The 12,807-nt window shown below is 45.2% G+C and overlaps 2 protein-coding genes across 2 annotated transcripts; one reads left to right on the top strand and one right to left on the bottom strand.

Moving 5' to 3' along the window:
- The first annotated feature begins 2,282 nt into the window (after positions 1-2,282).
- LOC101074871 (DNA damage-inducible transcript 4-like protein) lies at positions 2,283-3,392 on the top strand. The gene is made up of 2 exons (XM_003970127.3): positions 2,283-2,534; positions 2,786-3,392. Exons 1-2 carry the CDS (start codon positions 2,381-2,383, stop codon positions 3,220-3,222), a joined length of 591 nt encoding a protein of 196 aa, XP_003970176.1. The 5' UTR covers positions 2,283-2,380; the 3' UTR covers positions 3,223-3,392.
- Positions 3,393-3,450: 58 nt separating this feature from the next.
- Positions 3,451-12,792, bottom strand: brd8b (bromodomain containing 8b). Its single transcript, XM_029847261.1, is given in 20 exon segments — positions 3,451-4,615; positions 5,259-5,303; positions 6,295-6,580; positions 6,849-6,917; positions 7,124-7,216; positions 7,340-7,536; positions 7,612-7,649; positions 7,978-8,086; positions 8,088-8,417; positions 8,872-9,014; positions 9,174-9,267; positions 9,375-9,566; positions 9,723-9,889; positions 10,054-10,118; positions 10,378-10,458; positions 10,546-10,668; positions 10,754-10,803; positions 10,927-10,996; positions 11,810-11,906; positions 12,706-12,792. Coding segments are annotated over 20 exon segments (2,328 nt in total). The 5' UTR covers positions 12,725-12,792; the 3' UTR covers positions 3,451-4,555.
- Between the last annotated feature and the right edge of the window lie 15 nt (positions 12,793-12,807).

Genomic DNA, 12,807 nt, shown 5'->3' with positions numbered 1-12,807 from the left:
ACGCTCCCATCTTCAGCAGGTATGGGGGCCAGGGGCCGTCAACCATCTGCCGTCAGCTTGTGGTCTGGTTAAAGACCCTTGTGTGCGTGGCTGCAGGGTTTGGGGGCCTTCTGCTTCATCTGGCTGCACGTCCTGTGTTCCACAAAGGCCAGTGCAGGAAACGCCTCTTCCTGGCCTCCGATCATTACGGAGTGCTGAAAAACACAATTGTGATGTGATAACCACAACAACATTGCAACTTATTTGCTCCATATTCTTGTATCTGCATCTCCTGAGTTGCAGATATGTAAATAGCTCACTTTCCCCGACGTTCACCTGTCGGAGGAGCGTCACTGTTGACCTCCGCCGGTGTCCCTGCTGCACAGACGTCCCCTCTCTGACAGGTCAGCACTCCTAAAGGGTCTGACAGTCCCAGCGTAAAAATGCTTTTTTATTTAAAACGTCAGTATAGCGGAGACATTTCCAAGTGAAGCTGACCCACGGTGACCCCTCTCCCCTGTGTCTGCAGCCCTGAATGGAAAGCATGGTTGGCTGGGATGGTAACCCACCTTCTGGGCAAATGATGATGCATCCCAGAATACACAAGCAGGTGGTCCCATTTCATTCATTCATTAAATAGTTGTTGATTTGTTTAACTCCCACTATTATTGATTTATATACAGTATATTTAACATGTGTTCTTTGCACCGATTAAAAACAAGCTTCATCTGAACGCAGTCTCACAGGATGTTGGAGCAAATCAAAATAATTTTTACACAGATTTAAAGATGTTAAACTGTGGTAACTGGTCTGTTTAACTGCTCTCAAGTCTTTTCAGTAATTTTGACTCTATACATGCAGATGATCTAATTAGCACATAAGCAAATTCATTCATTTTGTAAGACAAAATATCTACTACTACTACAAATAATAATAATAATAATAATAATAATAATAATAATAATAATAATAATAATAATAATAATAATAATAATAATGAGATCCTGGTATAAATCTGAGAGCTCGTTGATTGGAAAAGTCACGCGTTTAAAAAAACGAAATAGCGCCACCTACCTGTCATGTCGGCTAACTGAACGTTTCTTGTGCCTCCACCCGAAGAGTGTTTGCGTCTTTGTGTGTTTCTGAATGTGTGGATCTTTGATGGAGTAAATCACACCTCTGCTGATGGTTCTGAGGAGCCTGAGCCTCCAGACAGTTGTTCTTATCTACAGTAGCAGCATATCACCCCCCTCCACACACACACATACGCACACACACTCTTTCTCTAACTGTTTGATTTGATTTGTTTCATTAAATAAAATGAAAAAGTGAATGAGGACCCAGTGAGTTGATCGCTCCCTCTTTCCACTGTCTATAATGCTTTAAAAACTCCATTTGAATCTGAACATTATGCGGTTGCCACCTGACTTTACTTTCACTTCAGTGTTATTCAGTATGCATAAGACAGTTTCCAGGAACAGCATTTTCATATTGTTCCCTGGAATGAGCCACCCTTTAGGCGTGTTTGTACATGGCCCTGCTGCTGCGCTGCTCCTGGGCTGTTCCAGTGAAAGACACTTCCTGTCCTGGTCGGGCCCCATAACAACCGATGGGATTGGTTAACAGCTGTGATGTCACAGTGGGGACATTTCCCAGTACAGTAATTGAGTCAGGTGAGAGAAGAATAGAGTGCTGAGGAAAACTTCCACAGAAACTTGTACGTGTGTTGTGTTTAAGGGCTGTCGTGAACATTAAACACACACTGGTTACATGACTGGTTCATGACAGTAATCCATCCCACCGTCAATCAAAAACACATTTTAAAGCTGACCTCGGGTCAGTCAGTGATAAAATTTATTCATGTTTATTAATGGTTTTATGTTAGTAATATGGTGTCCACACACACAAACGTGTGTGTCAGGTGTCAGTCACCTGTGAGTCAGGATCAGGATCACGCTGCAATGTCTAGACTGTTATCACTCACACACACACACACACACACACGCTCAAGAGTTCTGAACATGGTTTTCAAATCATTCTATTTCAACATTATATCTAACATTTCAACAATTTGAAAGCCTAATAAACTATTTGCCACTGTTCAATATCAAACACTGTGTATTATTTTCTTAAATCCATGGTTACCATGGAAATTGACTGTGTTTTGAGGGCTGTAGAGAGCTACAGGTGAGCCGCGCGCTGCAACTCCAGCTCGTGTTGCGTGAGCCGCAAATGTGGAACTTTCCCGAAGAAACCGGTTGGCCCCGCCCACACACGCGCAGCTCCAGCTGAGGGTATAAAAGCTGCGCGCCGCCGGCGCCCGACGCCTGACTGAGTCGATGGAGCAAACACAGAGCACCGAACTGGAGGAGAGAGCGAAGCGTCACATACAGGACTCGGGATGGTGTCGAGCCAAGGTCTTCACCTCAGAACCACGCAGCGAACCCAACAGGAACCAGGATCGGTGGTCCAGATGATCGGAAAATACTTCTCCCAGATGTCAACCCGGCGGGGCAGTGTGGAAAGTTGCGACGAAAGAGACGCCAGCTCTACTGGTAAGAATGTTCTCATTTCTGTGTGTGGTTACATGTGGGGCTTCGGTTCTGGTCGGGGATCATAGAATCACGGCCGGTGTTGAAGAACACAGGTCTGATGTTTCTGATGTAATCGATGCGGGTCTGGGATCAGATGGGGGCGGGGCTTCGAGATCAACTGGGGGCGGGGCTTCGGGATCAGCCACCGACACAAGGTGTCGCCAGTAAATAACGCAGGTGTATCACATTGTAAACTCTTGTTTCGTCGACAGTTGACGTCGACTTGGAAGACGAAGAGCGCCTCCTCCAGCTGGACGTCACCCGGCAGATGGAAGACTGTCTGGCGGCGGCCAAAGCTTCCTCCCTCCGCTGTCAGCTGCTGCTGCTTCCTCGTCACATGACCTCCAGGGTCGGCCACGACGTGCTGGCCGCCTCGGCCGACGAGCCGTGCGGGCTCCGCGGGGCAGCGATAACCCTGTACGTGGAGTGTCGGGATGGCCTCAGGGGCGTCGGCAGCGTCTGCCCTGATCCCAGCGTCACGCCGACCTTCGAGCTCTCCGTCATCTTCAAGGCCGACAAAGAGGCCGCCTGGACGCCGCTGTTCAGCATGTTCGACCGGCACAAAGCCTTGAAGCTGAGGCCGGAGTACCGCCTGGTGAAGAGGAAGCTGTACTCCTCCGCCAGTCCTGTAGTCCACGAGTTTAACTAGAGAGGGTTGACCTGCCATGATGGAACCTAAACTTCACTACTTCTACTCTGGTTTAACAGAGCAGGAAATCGAATTTCTTTACCCCTGCCTTTAATTGTTAATTTAACACACAATGTTGGGGTGCTGGTTTCACTCTGTATTTATGCTGTATAATAAATTTATTTTACTCATGTTTGTAGTCTATTCTCCTTTTTCTGTCTAAAATGAGGCTAGTTCAGACTGCTTTACAAATGGTTTATTAAACAAATGTACAAATCCACAACTACCCACACAACTGTACCATCACAAACCTTTTGTACAACACAATTGAATATTACAGTCTGCCTACATCTCAGGCGACCAGCGTTGTGACCACCGACGCCACTAAACCATTGGACTGAAACCTGACACAAAACCACTTATGTTTAACACTCATTTAAACTGTCCACACTGGTTTTTGGTCCATTTTGTCCGTTAGTCATACCAGTTGCCATAATTTAACCTTGATGCCGCCGATCCATTTGCTTTTCAACATGACACACAAGCTGATATGAGGCAGTGGTAGTTGTTGCCTTAACTTCATATAAGGAAAGAAATGCATTAGCCAAGCTTGATCATTTGAGTCTTCTATTGAATAATGACTGCAGGTACTGATCTGTTTCAGAGGGCAACGTGTTATAACTGATGCACTTGCTCTCTCAAACCCTCTCAAAGTGAGGTTACTTCTTTAAATTGCTGAAATCAAATATAAAAAAAAAAAACCCACACGTTGCAGAAGTTAATCTGGGCCTAAGCTTAAGTCAAAACTAATGGTGTCTTGTGTCGTATTAAAAACCGTGGGACTTGTTTTCGTCCAGCGAAGTTTAACAAGGTGTCGATTCGCAGTCACAGAAATGAGACTAAATCATCCACTGTTCACGTGTTCAAAATGATCTTAAAAAACACTGAGTGTCACAGCTGCTCGGTGTCAAAAATGTTTGACTTTCTAAATTGATTCGATACATTTATATTGCAGTGGAGCTGCAGTTACTGTAATAAAAGCATGTGCTTCGGTGTGAGCATAGCTGATATCGCCATTAAAAATATCTAAATTTTTATTTCCCGGTCGATCGTGACTGTCTCCTTTCCCGGTGGGATGAGCCTCCTGTTTTTTCCCTTCTGTGCAGCAGCACATTTAACTCAGGAGTGAAGGGAATCTTAATGCATCACTCATACCCACATTTACAGACACGTCTGTCTGTCTGAGTCCCACACGAGCGTGTGCACGTACATTAAAACGAAAACAGTCAGAAAACAACCAGCTCAGCTCCATGTTGTGAGGAAACATTCAGGAGAAAGTGTCTTAGCTCCTCGTCTACTTCTTCATTTTCAGGTCGGCCTCCATGGCGCTGCGGCGCCCCCTGGTGCCTCCGTCCTGCAGCAGAGTGATAGAAAAGGGAAGCGGGGGAGACGAAAACAAAAGTTAAAAATGACATTAAGGTCAAAGGTTAGCTGGGGACAGGACCCGCGGCAGGCCCCCGGCACACAAACGAGTTCCACATTAACACACACAGTCCACTGTGGTAGGCTCCTCCGCAAATGAAGAACACAAAAATGAACAAAAATGAAGATTTCAAAAGAAAAGAAGTGGAAAAATAATTAGAACACATACAGACAGAAATACAACTGCACAAAAAAAGAAAAACAAGCAGATGAGGGCCATAGAATCGGCGGGGGGGGTGTCGATGCAAGCTGGAAAATAACTGCAGCCTGTTTGCGTGTGTTGAGAATATTGTGTTAAACTAGAACATATCGGGTGTGAAAGTGTGTCGCCTGGCTGCACACCGAGACACTCCCTCGCAAGACTCCTGAATCTTTACCTGCGCCTGAATTTTCAGTGCCTTTCATAGAATAAATTTTCATATTTGACTTTATATCATGATATCGAAGCGCAATGGGGGGTGAGAGGTAAAGACAGACATTTACAGAGTGTGTCGCATGTGTGTTTGCGTCGAGACAAGCGTGTACGGAGCGTTGCCTGGTTCTGGTGAAATCGGAGGGAGACCCTGAATACTTACAAAGAGAGAGAGAAGGAAAGCAGGAGAGGCCATTGGGACACTGTCCTGTAGAAGGACAAACATTGGAGTGAGAAAGAGAGAGAAAACAGGCGTGCATGAGAAAGCAAGTTTCATACAAGTCTGAGTCAAACATTGGAAAACAGGGGGGAGAAAACAGCCATTGGGTCCTCAGAGCGGCCTTAGCCACACCCGCAGTCCTGTGAGCAGACAGTAAACAGAGAATGTCACCAACTGGGACTTTCAGCCCGGCGATGGTCCCAGTTCATCACCGACTGCAAATGCTGAAAAGGAATCAAAGATAATCAGCGTGACACAAGGAGGGGACCTACACGCAGACACAGACCTGGAGCATTCACAGAGGCACCCAGGCAAAAGTTAGTGAAGAGTCTTAAAGACAGGAGACATCAGGACATCTGCTGGGAAAACGAAGAGCACCGGTCAACCCAAGCCCACCAACAACCAACGCTTCCAGCGGTCGTGAGCTCACACAGCTGGACCAAATATGGAGGCTGAAGCCTTTGCAACTACGATACAGGTATAAAGCCTCCTGCAAAGAGCTGTGGAAGAAAGATTAAAGTCCCTCTACGCTGTGGGCCAACCTGTGAGTGGAGCACATGCAGAGATCTTGTGACCTCATCAAACCACGTCCAAGGACGTTCAGGGAACGACTGTCATACTGACACCAAGGTAAATGTAAACCAGCCTCCGAGTGGCACCCGGCAGCTGCGCAGGTGGAGCGGCTCAGTGATGTAGGAAGAGTCAGCCGCAGTCGTGCTGACAGCATGTCGGAGGTTCAAGAGCAGGCGGTAAAAGAGCGACGTTCAAGAGCGAGACTGGAGCCTGTGAAGGGGGGTTGGTTGCACAGCGTGCAGCCAGCACCGTGACAGCTAGTGTAGCAGGAACAAAGCACAGCTAGCTGCAGTACAGGAGGACTCCACATATGTTACGAGTTCATTCTGATATTGTTCCTGGAGATATAAGAGGAGGAAAGTGTGTGGAAACATCATGAAGTTCCCCAGAGAGTCACTCAACCCACCTTCTCTGCTGGCTCCCCTGGCTTACGGTTACCCTCCCTCCCCCGCAGGCTCTTGGCAGAAATGGCGCTCTCTGACGTCTGCATGATGAGCTGGGTGGCCAGGAACTGCTGGACGTGCTCCAGGACGTCACGCTGCATCTCCAGCGCCATGTGGTACACGTCATGGTCCGAGGAGTTGTACATGACCGCGTTCTGAAACATCAGCATGATGTCGCGCTGGAACTCGGCTGTGGTGCGGATGACCCCGGACTCGATGTTCTTTTTAATGGCCGACAGGTCCATGGGTCTGGAGGGACACGCGTCAGAGTTACACTTCAAAGCCAGCAGTATTTACCTCTGTCAACAGGCTGTGGGGATTCTAAACACAAATCCCATTAAATTCAAGCCAACGTTGTTAGTTACACAACATTCTGTGCTCAGGGGAAGTCTACAGGAGACTAAATGAGAGTGAAAATGACACAAAGGCTCTTTTAGAATCCCTTAGAACAAAAACATTAGCATCCTTTTTCTTGATGTTGTTCGTTTCAATGCTAGTTTGTATTTATGTGTCTTACCGATGCACAATGCTGTGGTAACCAGGGGCGATGTCGTCTGACACGGGCTGCAGGAAGACGCTAGCATACCTGAGACACACAGGAGGGTCAGCAACGGCTGCTTCACAAGATCACACCACCTTCTTTAAAACTGCATTTAAATAAAGAAACCTAAAACAGTTTCTATCAAAGGATTTCTGGTTGGTCAAAACCAATTAGGAAACCAGTTTAGAGCAAGAAAAACACTGAACCAAGCACAAAGCCAAGACATTCTATGAGAATATGTGAGAGTTCACCTGTGGTTGGCAGCAGCCCTCCACACCAGCATGATGGATTTCTTCCAGATTTTCTGGGCTTGGACGGCCTCCTGGTCCTCCCCACAGGTCGACCTGCAGCAGGAGGAGAGGCAATGTGAAGGTGCAGATGGCACGTGGAGAGGCCTGGGCCAAAAATATCTTTCTATCTTTAAATCTAGTTTATGGTGCCATCGAGCCCAGAATGTGGAGACCTACAGCTGAGAGGATGAGGCTGGACTGCTGGCCAGAGAGTCCGCTGTGTAGCGCTGGGAGGAAGGGCCGTATCCATCTTCACTCTCGCTGGCTGCCCGTTCTGCCTCGGATAAATACGGACCCTCTCCCTCCCCGCACTCTTCCTTCTCCATTGCATCTTCGGGGTCTCCTTCACTCCCCACCTCCTCCTCCTTCACCTCCTGTAATCAGAGTCATACAGACCTAACTTGTCTTTTCGTAAGAGCTGTGTGTCGAGGCCTGCGCGAGCACGTTACCTTAGACTCCTTCCCAGACACAGAGCTGTCCTCAGAGTCTGTGGACAACAGTGACTGAAGATTAGTGCCAGAAATAATGGGAGATGATGAAAAACACATTTAAGAGGGAAATATCCAAGCTGCTGTTTCAATCCTTGATCTAGCTGAGCCACTTTTTCTACTGTTAGGGTTGAATTTGTTCATTTCTTTCAAAAAATAAATAAAAACCAGGCTAATTCAAAGGCCCAGACTTTGTTTTACTGCTCAACACAAATGAGCATGATCAATTATAGGAAGAGGTTATTGCACTCTATAACCCCTGAAGCTCTGACCAGAAAACTTGGCCAAAGTCAGGATTTGTGTATGTTTCCATCCTGAAGTACCAACCTAGGCAGGGTGGGTTGGGCTCTGGCTGGTTCCATTCCTCTCCCTCACTTTTGACCGCTGCTTCACTGGTCTCCTTCCCTGCCCCCCCCCTCCTCTGCAACCTCCATTCCAGCTGCACCATCATCAGAAGCCACAGAAGCTGTGACATCAGCTCCTGTGACCTCTGACCCCTGGCAGTTTCCCTTCTGCGATTCTCCTTTTTTGGCTTCTTGGTGGTTCTGAATTTCCATGGCAGCAGGGATGATGGTGGACACTGTGGCCATATCTGGAGGCTCCTGTGTGGGAACAGAATCTTGGACTGTGGCTGCCTGATCTGAAGCCTTGAGCTCCTGAGTCTCCCAGGGGCCCGGGAGGCTGTGTCCTTCTGAGACCGCCTCCTCACAGAGAGAGAGAGCAGCTTCCACCGCAGCTGCGTCCAAAGCCTCCACAGAGTCATCGACCTGGAGCGAGGAAGAGATGAGCACCGTCAACAGGAGTTGTGACACAGATTTCTTCCACTCACTCCACCTGACCACGACTGAGTGTTCAACTGTTCCACCGCTAAGGTAGAAGAGAATTGGGCCTTTTTATGATTAAAAAGCAAAGACATCCAGTCTGAACAAGGAACCAGGTGGATTTACTTAATGTGGAGCTAATCTGGAGACACTTTTGGACACACGTGTAATAACGTGAACTTTGAATTGAGCCCTGTTGCTTTATATTCTACTAAAAACATTTACGGATTAAGATCTGACTGAGGTGCAGTCTTTCATTCTGAACTGGAGAGGATTCACAAAAAAAACCTGGCATTTCCCATTTGGCAGTTTCAGATTTCAATTTTTACAGGCTCGTAAGTATTTGGACAATTAGAGACGGCTACTGTAGCCACACCGCACTATTCGCCATATCACAGACCTTCTCCTCTATGATGGCAATAATGTCTCCAACTGTCTCCAGGTCCAGTTCACCTCCCATGTAAGGGACAGCTACCAGGTCCTCCTCCACCAACCCTGCTTCCTCTCCAAGCTCTCCGTTCACTGCAGGGTCTGCGTCAGCCTCTGCAAACACACCATAAAATATTCTGTAAAATATAGCCATGTCACTCAATTACTATCATTTTAAAATTGATTTTTTTTGGTTTGCTTTATTCTAAATCAGTAAGAATAAATGCTAGAGTATTACTATCAGCATTTATGTGCATGAAAAGACAGTTTCACCTGGAATAACTTCATGACCGGGCGGTAAGGTAGCGACGGCTGTCGCCGTCTGTACGCCATTAGTCAGACTTCCAGCAGTATCTCCCTCACCCACCTACCGGACCAGAACATTTATGAGGTTTAAAAGGGAGCGATCAGTACTGCCTGTTTCGTGTATGTGTTCTCGGAGTGTTTTGTCCCCAGGGCTGAAGAAGCGCTCACCAAGCGGGGGCTGGCTGAGATGAGGTTGCTTTTTTTCAGTAATTCTGACAGGAGGGGGGAGGGCGGTGGTGTGGCCTTCTGGGCTAAGAGCCTCTTCTGTGGGGAATCGTCTACTAATGCAGCCAGGCCTCCATCTTTGGGTCCTGGTCCTGGAGCCTCTGTCACAGGCAGGAACACCCCAACGCCCTGGACCTGACAGACAGACAGTAAAGAGAGAGCAACAAAAACTGACCCCACCCTCCTATAACCAGATGAAACAATGTGACTGTCAAGAAACAAAAATAACAGAAGAGTTCTTCAACAAAACACTATCCGACAGCCTTCTCTCAACCTTTGCGGTGTTCTTACGACTGAATGTGTGTTAGGATCCTCGGCGGGAGCACTGGCTGTGTCCATGGGTGGTGTGGGAACCAAAGAGTCGGGCTGAGAGTCCATGGTGGAGGGACTGGGACAAAGGGGGGAGCGGACAGATACGCTGGGCAGACGCTTGGGGGTGTTTTTTATTGCTTGACGAGCTGTTGAAGACATAGAGAGAAAAGGACAATAACATCTATTAATACCATATGTGACAAGCTTCTTTCCTTCATGTTATAGCTAAATAACCTTTTAACAGGTGGAAATTATATATGAAAAATACACATTAATTTAAAACGGTCCTCTTTAATCAGACTGACCATACCTTGGTAGGCTGTTTCTGTGGCTATTTTCTTTTGCTCAGCTTCTTCTTCATCCTGTTTCTTCTTACTGAGGGGTAAACATTTGAAAAAGCATCCATCATGACTTTAAAAATCACTTCAAAATGTCTTTTATTATCTTCAGAAGAAGGAAATTCAAAAGGGGACAATTTATTCTTTGTTGTGTTTGCTTGCATGTGGCAAGAGTGTGTTTGTTTAGTACCAAGAAGAGCCTTAGAAATAGTGTTTGGTTCTCGCTACACTGATGGGTGTTTGGAATTTGAAACCAGTCATTTAGCGTCAATTAGTGTAAAAAAGAAGTATATTACAGTGTGATCTCTGTCCACAGGTCCTTCAGTTGAGAGTCCATGTGACCCGTCTGGATGAGATCCACCTCTTTCTTCAATTTTCTGTCAAGGGAAAGTGGAGAAGTCTGAGATAAAAGAGCTCACAGAGCAGAATACCATTCAGCTTGTCCTCGCTAACGTGGGATGTACCTGTACTGCTCCTGTGTGTCGCGCAATAGTTTTTTCAGTTCTTCAATTCTTTCAGCGGTTAATCTACGAACTATGACGTCTTCGATGGTTTCAACAACCTCGCCCTTCTCGCCACGTTTACGCCTGCAACAAGAAGGGCGACGCATTCATTTATAAACAAAAATAACAATATATGATCGTATTTATGGGGCACTTCTCTAATACTGACTTGGGAGCTTCTGTGGCTTCCAGCAGCTCTGAGTATTGTGAGGCACAGTGCTGAGAAACAGACAAAAGGAGTTATCCTGACCTCGTCTTTGAGAGTGCGACTCAATACATATAACTGAACCAAAAAAAAAAACCCTGAGAAAATATTATGATGGTTTGTAGGTTTTTTTTCACCTTTTGCGAGAACCAATCAGGTGGACGCCCAGATTCCGAGAAAGGTTTTATAGCCCTGCTTACGGACACCCTGGAAGAAAAGCATCGAAATAAAGTAATGAACATTGTGAAAATCAAATAAACCCATGAAGGTTTTATAATAAAAATGGGGCCTAAGTTGGGGTAATTGTCCAGTCCACAGGAAACAGAGCAGTGCTGCAGATTCTAGACTAAAATAGATTATAAGTGATACATAAAACGGACAAGTGATACCTGCAAACCTAAACTGTCACCGTTTCACCAGTTAATACTAGTATTCTGTATTTCAGCAGCAACTCATCACAGGGTGAATTCCATGAGGATTTAGGGACCATGACACAATTTCTAAAGACGTTATTAAGAAATATGGCATTGATGCAGCTTTTTAATTAGAGTTCCTGTTCTCAGGGCTCAACTTGACTAAGAGTGGCATGGACAAGGGAGACATTAGAGAAAAGCGTAAAAATGAAAGATCAAATCTTACATCGAACATGGAGGAGAGCATGTTATAATCAGAATAACTGACTGTTAATGGAGCTCTCTGGTATTTATTACTGATGTGATTACTGACAGTAATGGAAAATGTATTCCACACTCTATGGACCTATTTTCTTTACTCACATTCAGGCAAAAGCTACAAAACCGACAGAACTGTAGAAAAAACCTATTGGAAAGGAATCTCAACATGTCTGCTCTTAGTCCAGGAACTTTTCAGCTACTGAAGGCAAAAACAGAAAAAGCCAGTAACAATTGTAGGTAGCGGTTGCGAAGCCCACCAAACTATCTCCAGAGGGTCTTTTACTACAAATGACATAAAGACAACTCTTGCTTAAAGCTACTATGAAATAGGGTGTTTGTTGCTCACCAGTTCTGGTCACCACTCCTCATAACAGAGGAGGCCAGACACAGCTTCTCCCTGACTGACCAGGGCTCTGTTGGCCCCACGTTCATTATCTTGTGTTCTGAGGGTGCATGAAAAAACACAAATTAGCAGAGCCATTATGTATAATTTACACATATAAAATCACCATCATTTAACCCCAACTCAAAATTAAATGCATTTTCATATGTCGATGCAATTAAGTTATTACACCTTTCATTTGTACAAAACAGACATGAGACCAAGACCAAAATCACAATTACGGAAGTGTTTTCTGTTCGGTGTATTAATAATCGCAATTTGATGTATGCAATATGATATTAAAAATAAATAACTGTGTCGTTAACTCAACTGTTTTGCTCATAATAAGATTGATAACAAAATGACATTATACAGCAGTCGTGTCCTTACGTAATGAAAATAAACCCACACTAATGTATAAATACAAGCGTAGACATTAAAAATAAAATCTGTTTATAAAGTGGAGTGGCTGAATTACATTTTATTGATATGGTATTAGTCAGTTCTCTTTAGTTAATTAGATGGTTGACACCTTATTCGTTTGGAGGGCGTTTTGAGATTTAAAATATGATATCTTCGTTTTCTAATTAGAGTAAAACGCATAAATATTTGTAAATTAATTGCATTATTTTCGTAGAAAATATGTGCATTTGGCGTTAGCTAAATAACGTTAGCCAAACAATATTTACGGGGGACACATTCATGAGGCACACAGACAAGGTTTTACGTTTATCGGCGAAAGAAATATTAACTCGTAAAAAAAAATAAAACAGGCGTACTGCTGATGTAGATAAACTGAACATTTTTTTTTCGTTTTGTTTTTATCCGTAGCACGTTCAAATAAATGGAATCGTACTTACTGCCGATTGCACTCGCCATTTTCTTTTGTGGTCTTCAGCGTAAACAACTTCCGCCGAACGCATTTCAGTGATGCACAGAGATATTATTTTTCAAAGGATTGC

This window comes from Takifugu rubripes, chromosome 14, assembly GCF_901000725.2.
Source record: "Takifugu rubripes chromosome 14, fTakRub1.2, whole genome shotgun sequence".
In the NCBI taxonomy this organism is placed as follows: Eukaryota; Metazoa; Chordata; class Actinopteri; order Tetraodontiformes; family Tetraodontidae; genus Takifugu; species Takifugu rubripes.
The sequence above is the reverse complement of the archived record's forward strand: the minus strand, read 5'-3'. Positions and strand labels throughout refer to the sequence as shown.

Coding starts and splice junctions, on each gene's coding strand:
- LOC101074871 (XM_003970127.3), top strand. CDS start 2,381: ATGGTGTCGAGCCAAGGTCTTCACCTCAGAACCACGCAGCGAACCCAA. Junction 2,535..2,785: donor AAGAGACGCCAGCTCTACTG/GTAAGAATGTTC, acceptor TTTCGTCGACAG/TTGACGTCGACTTGGAAGAC.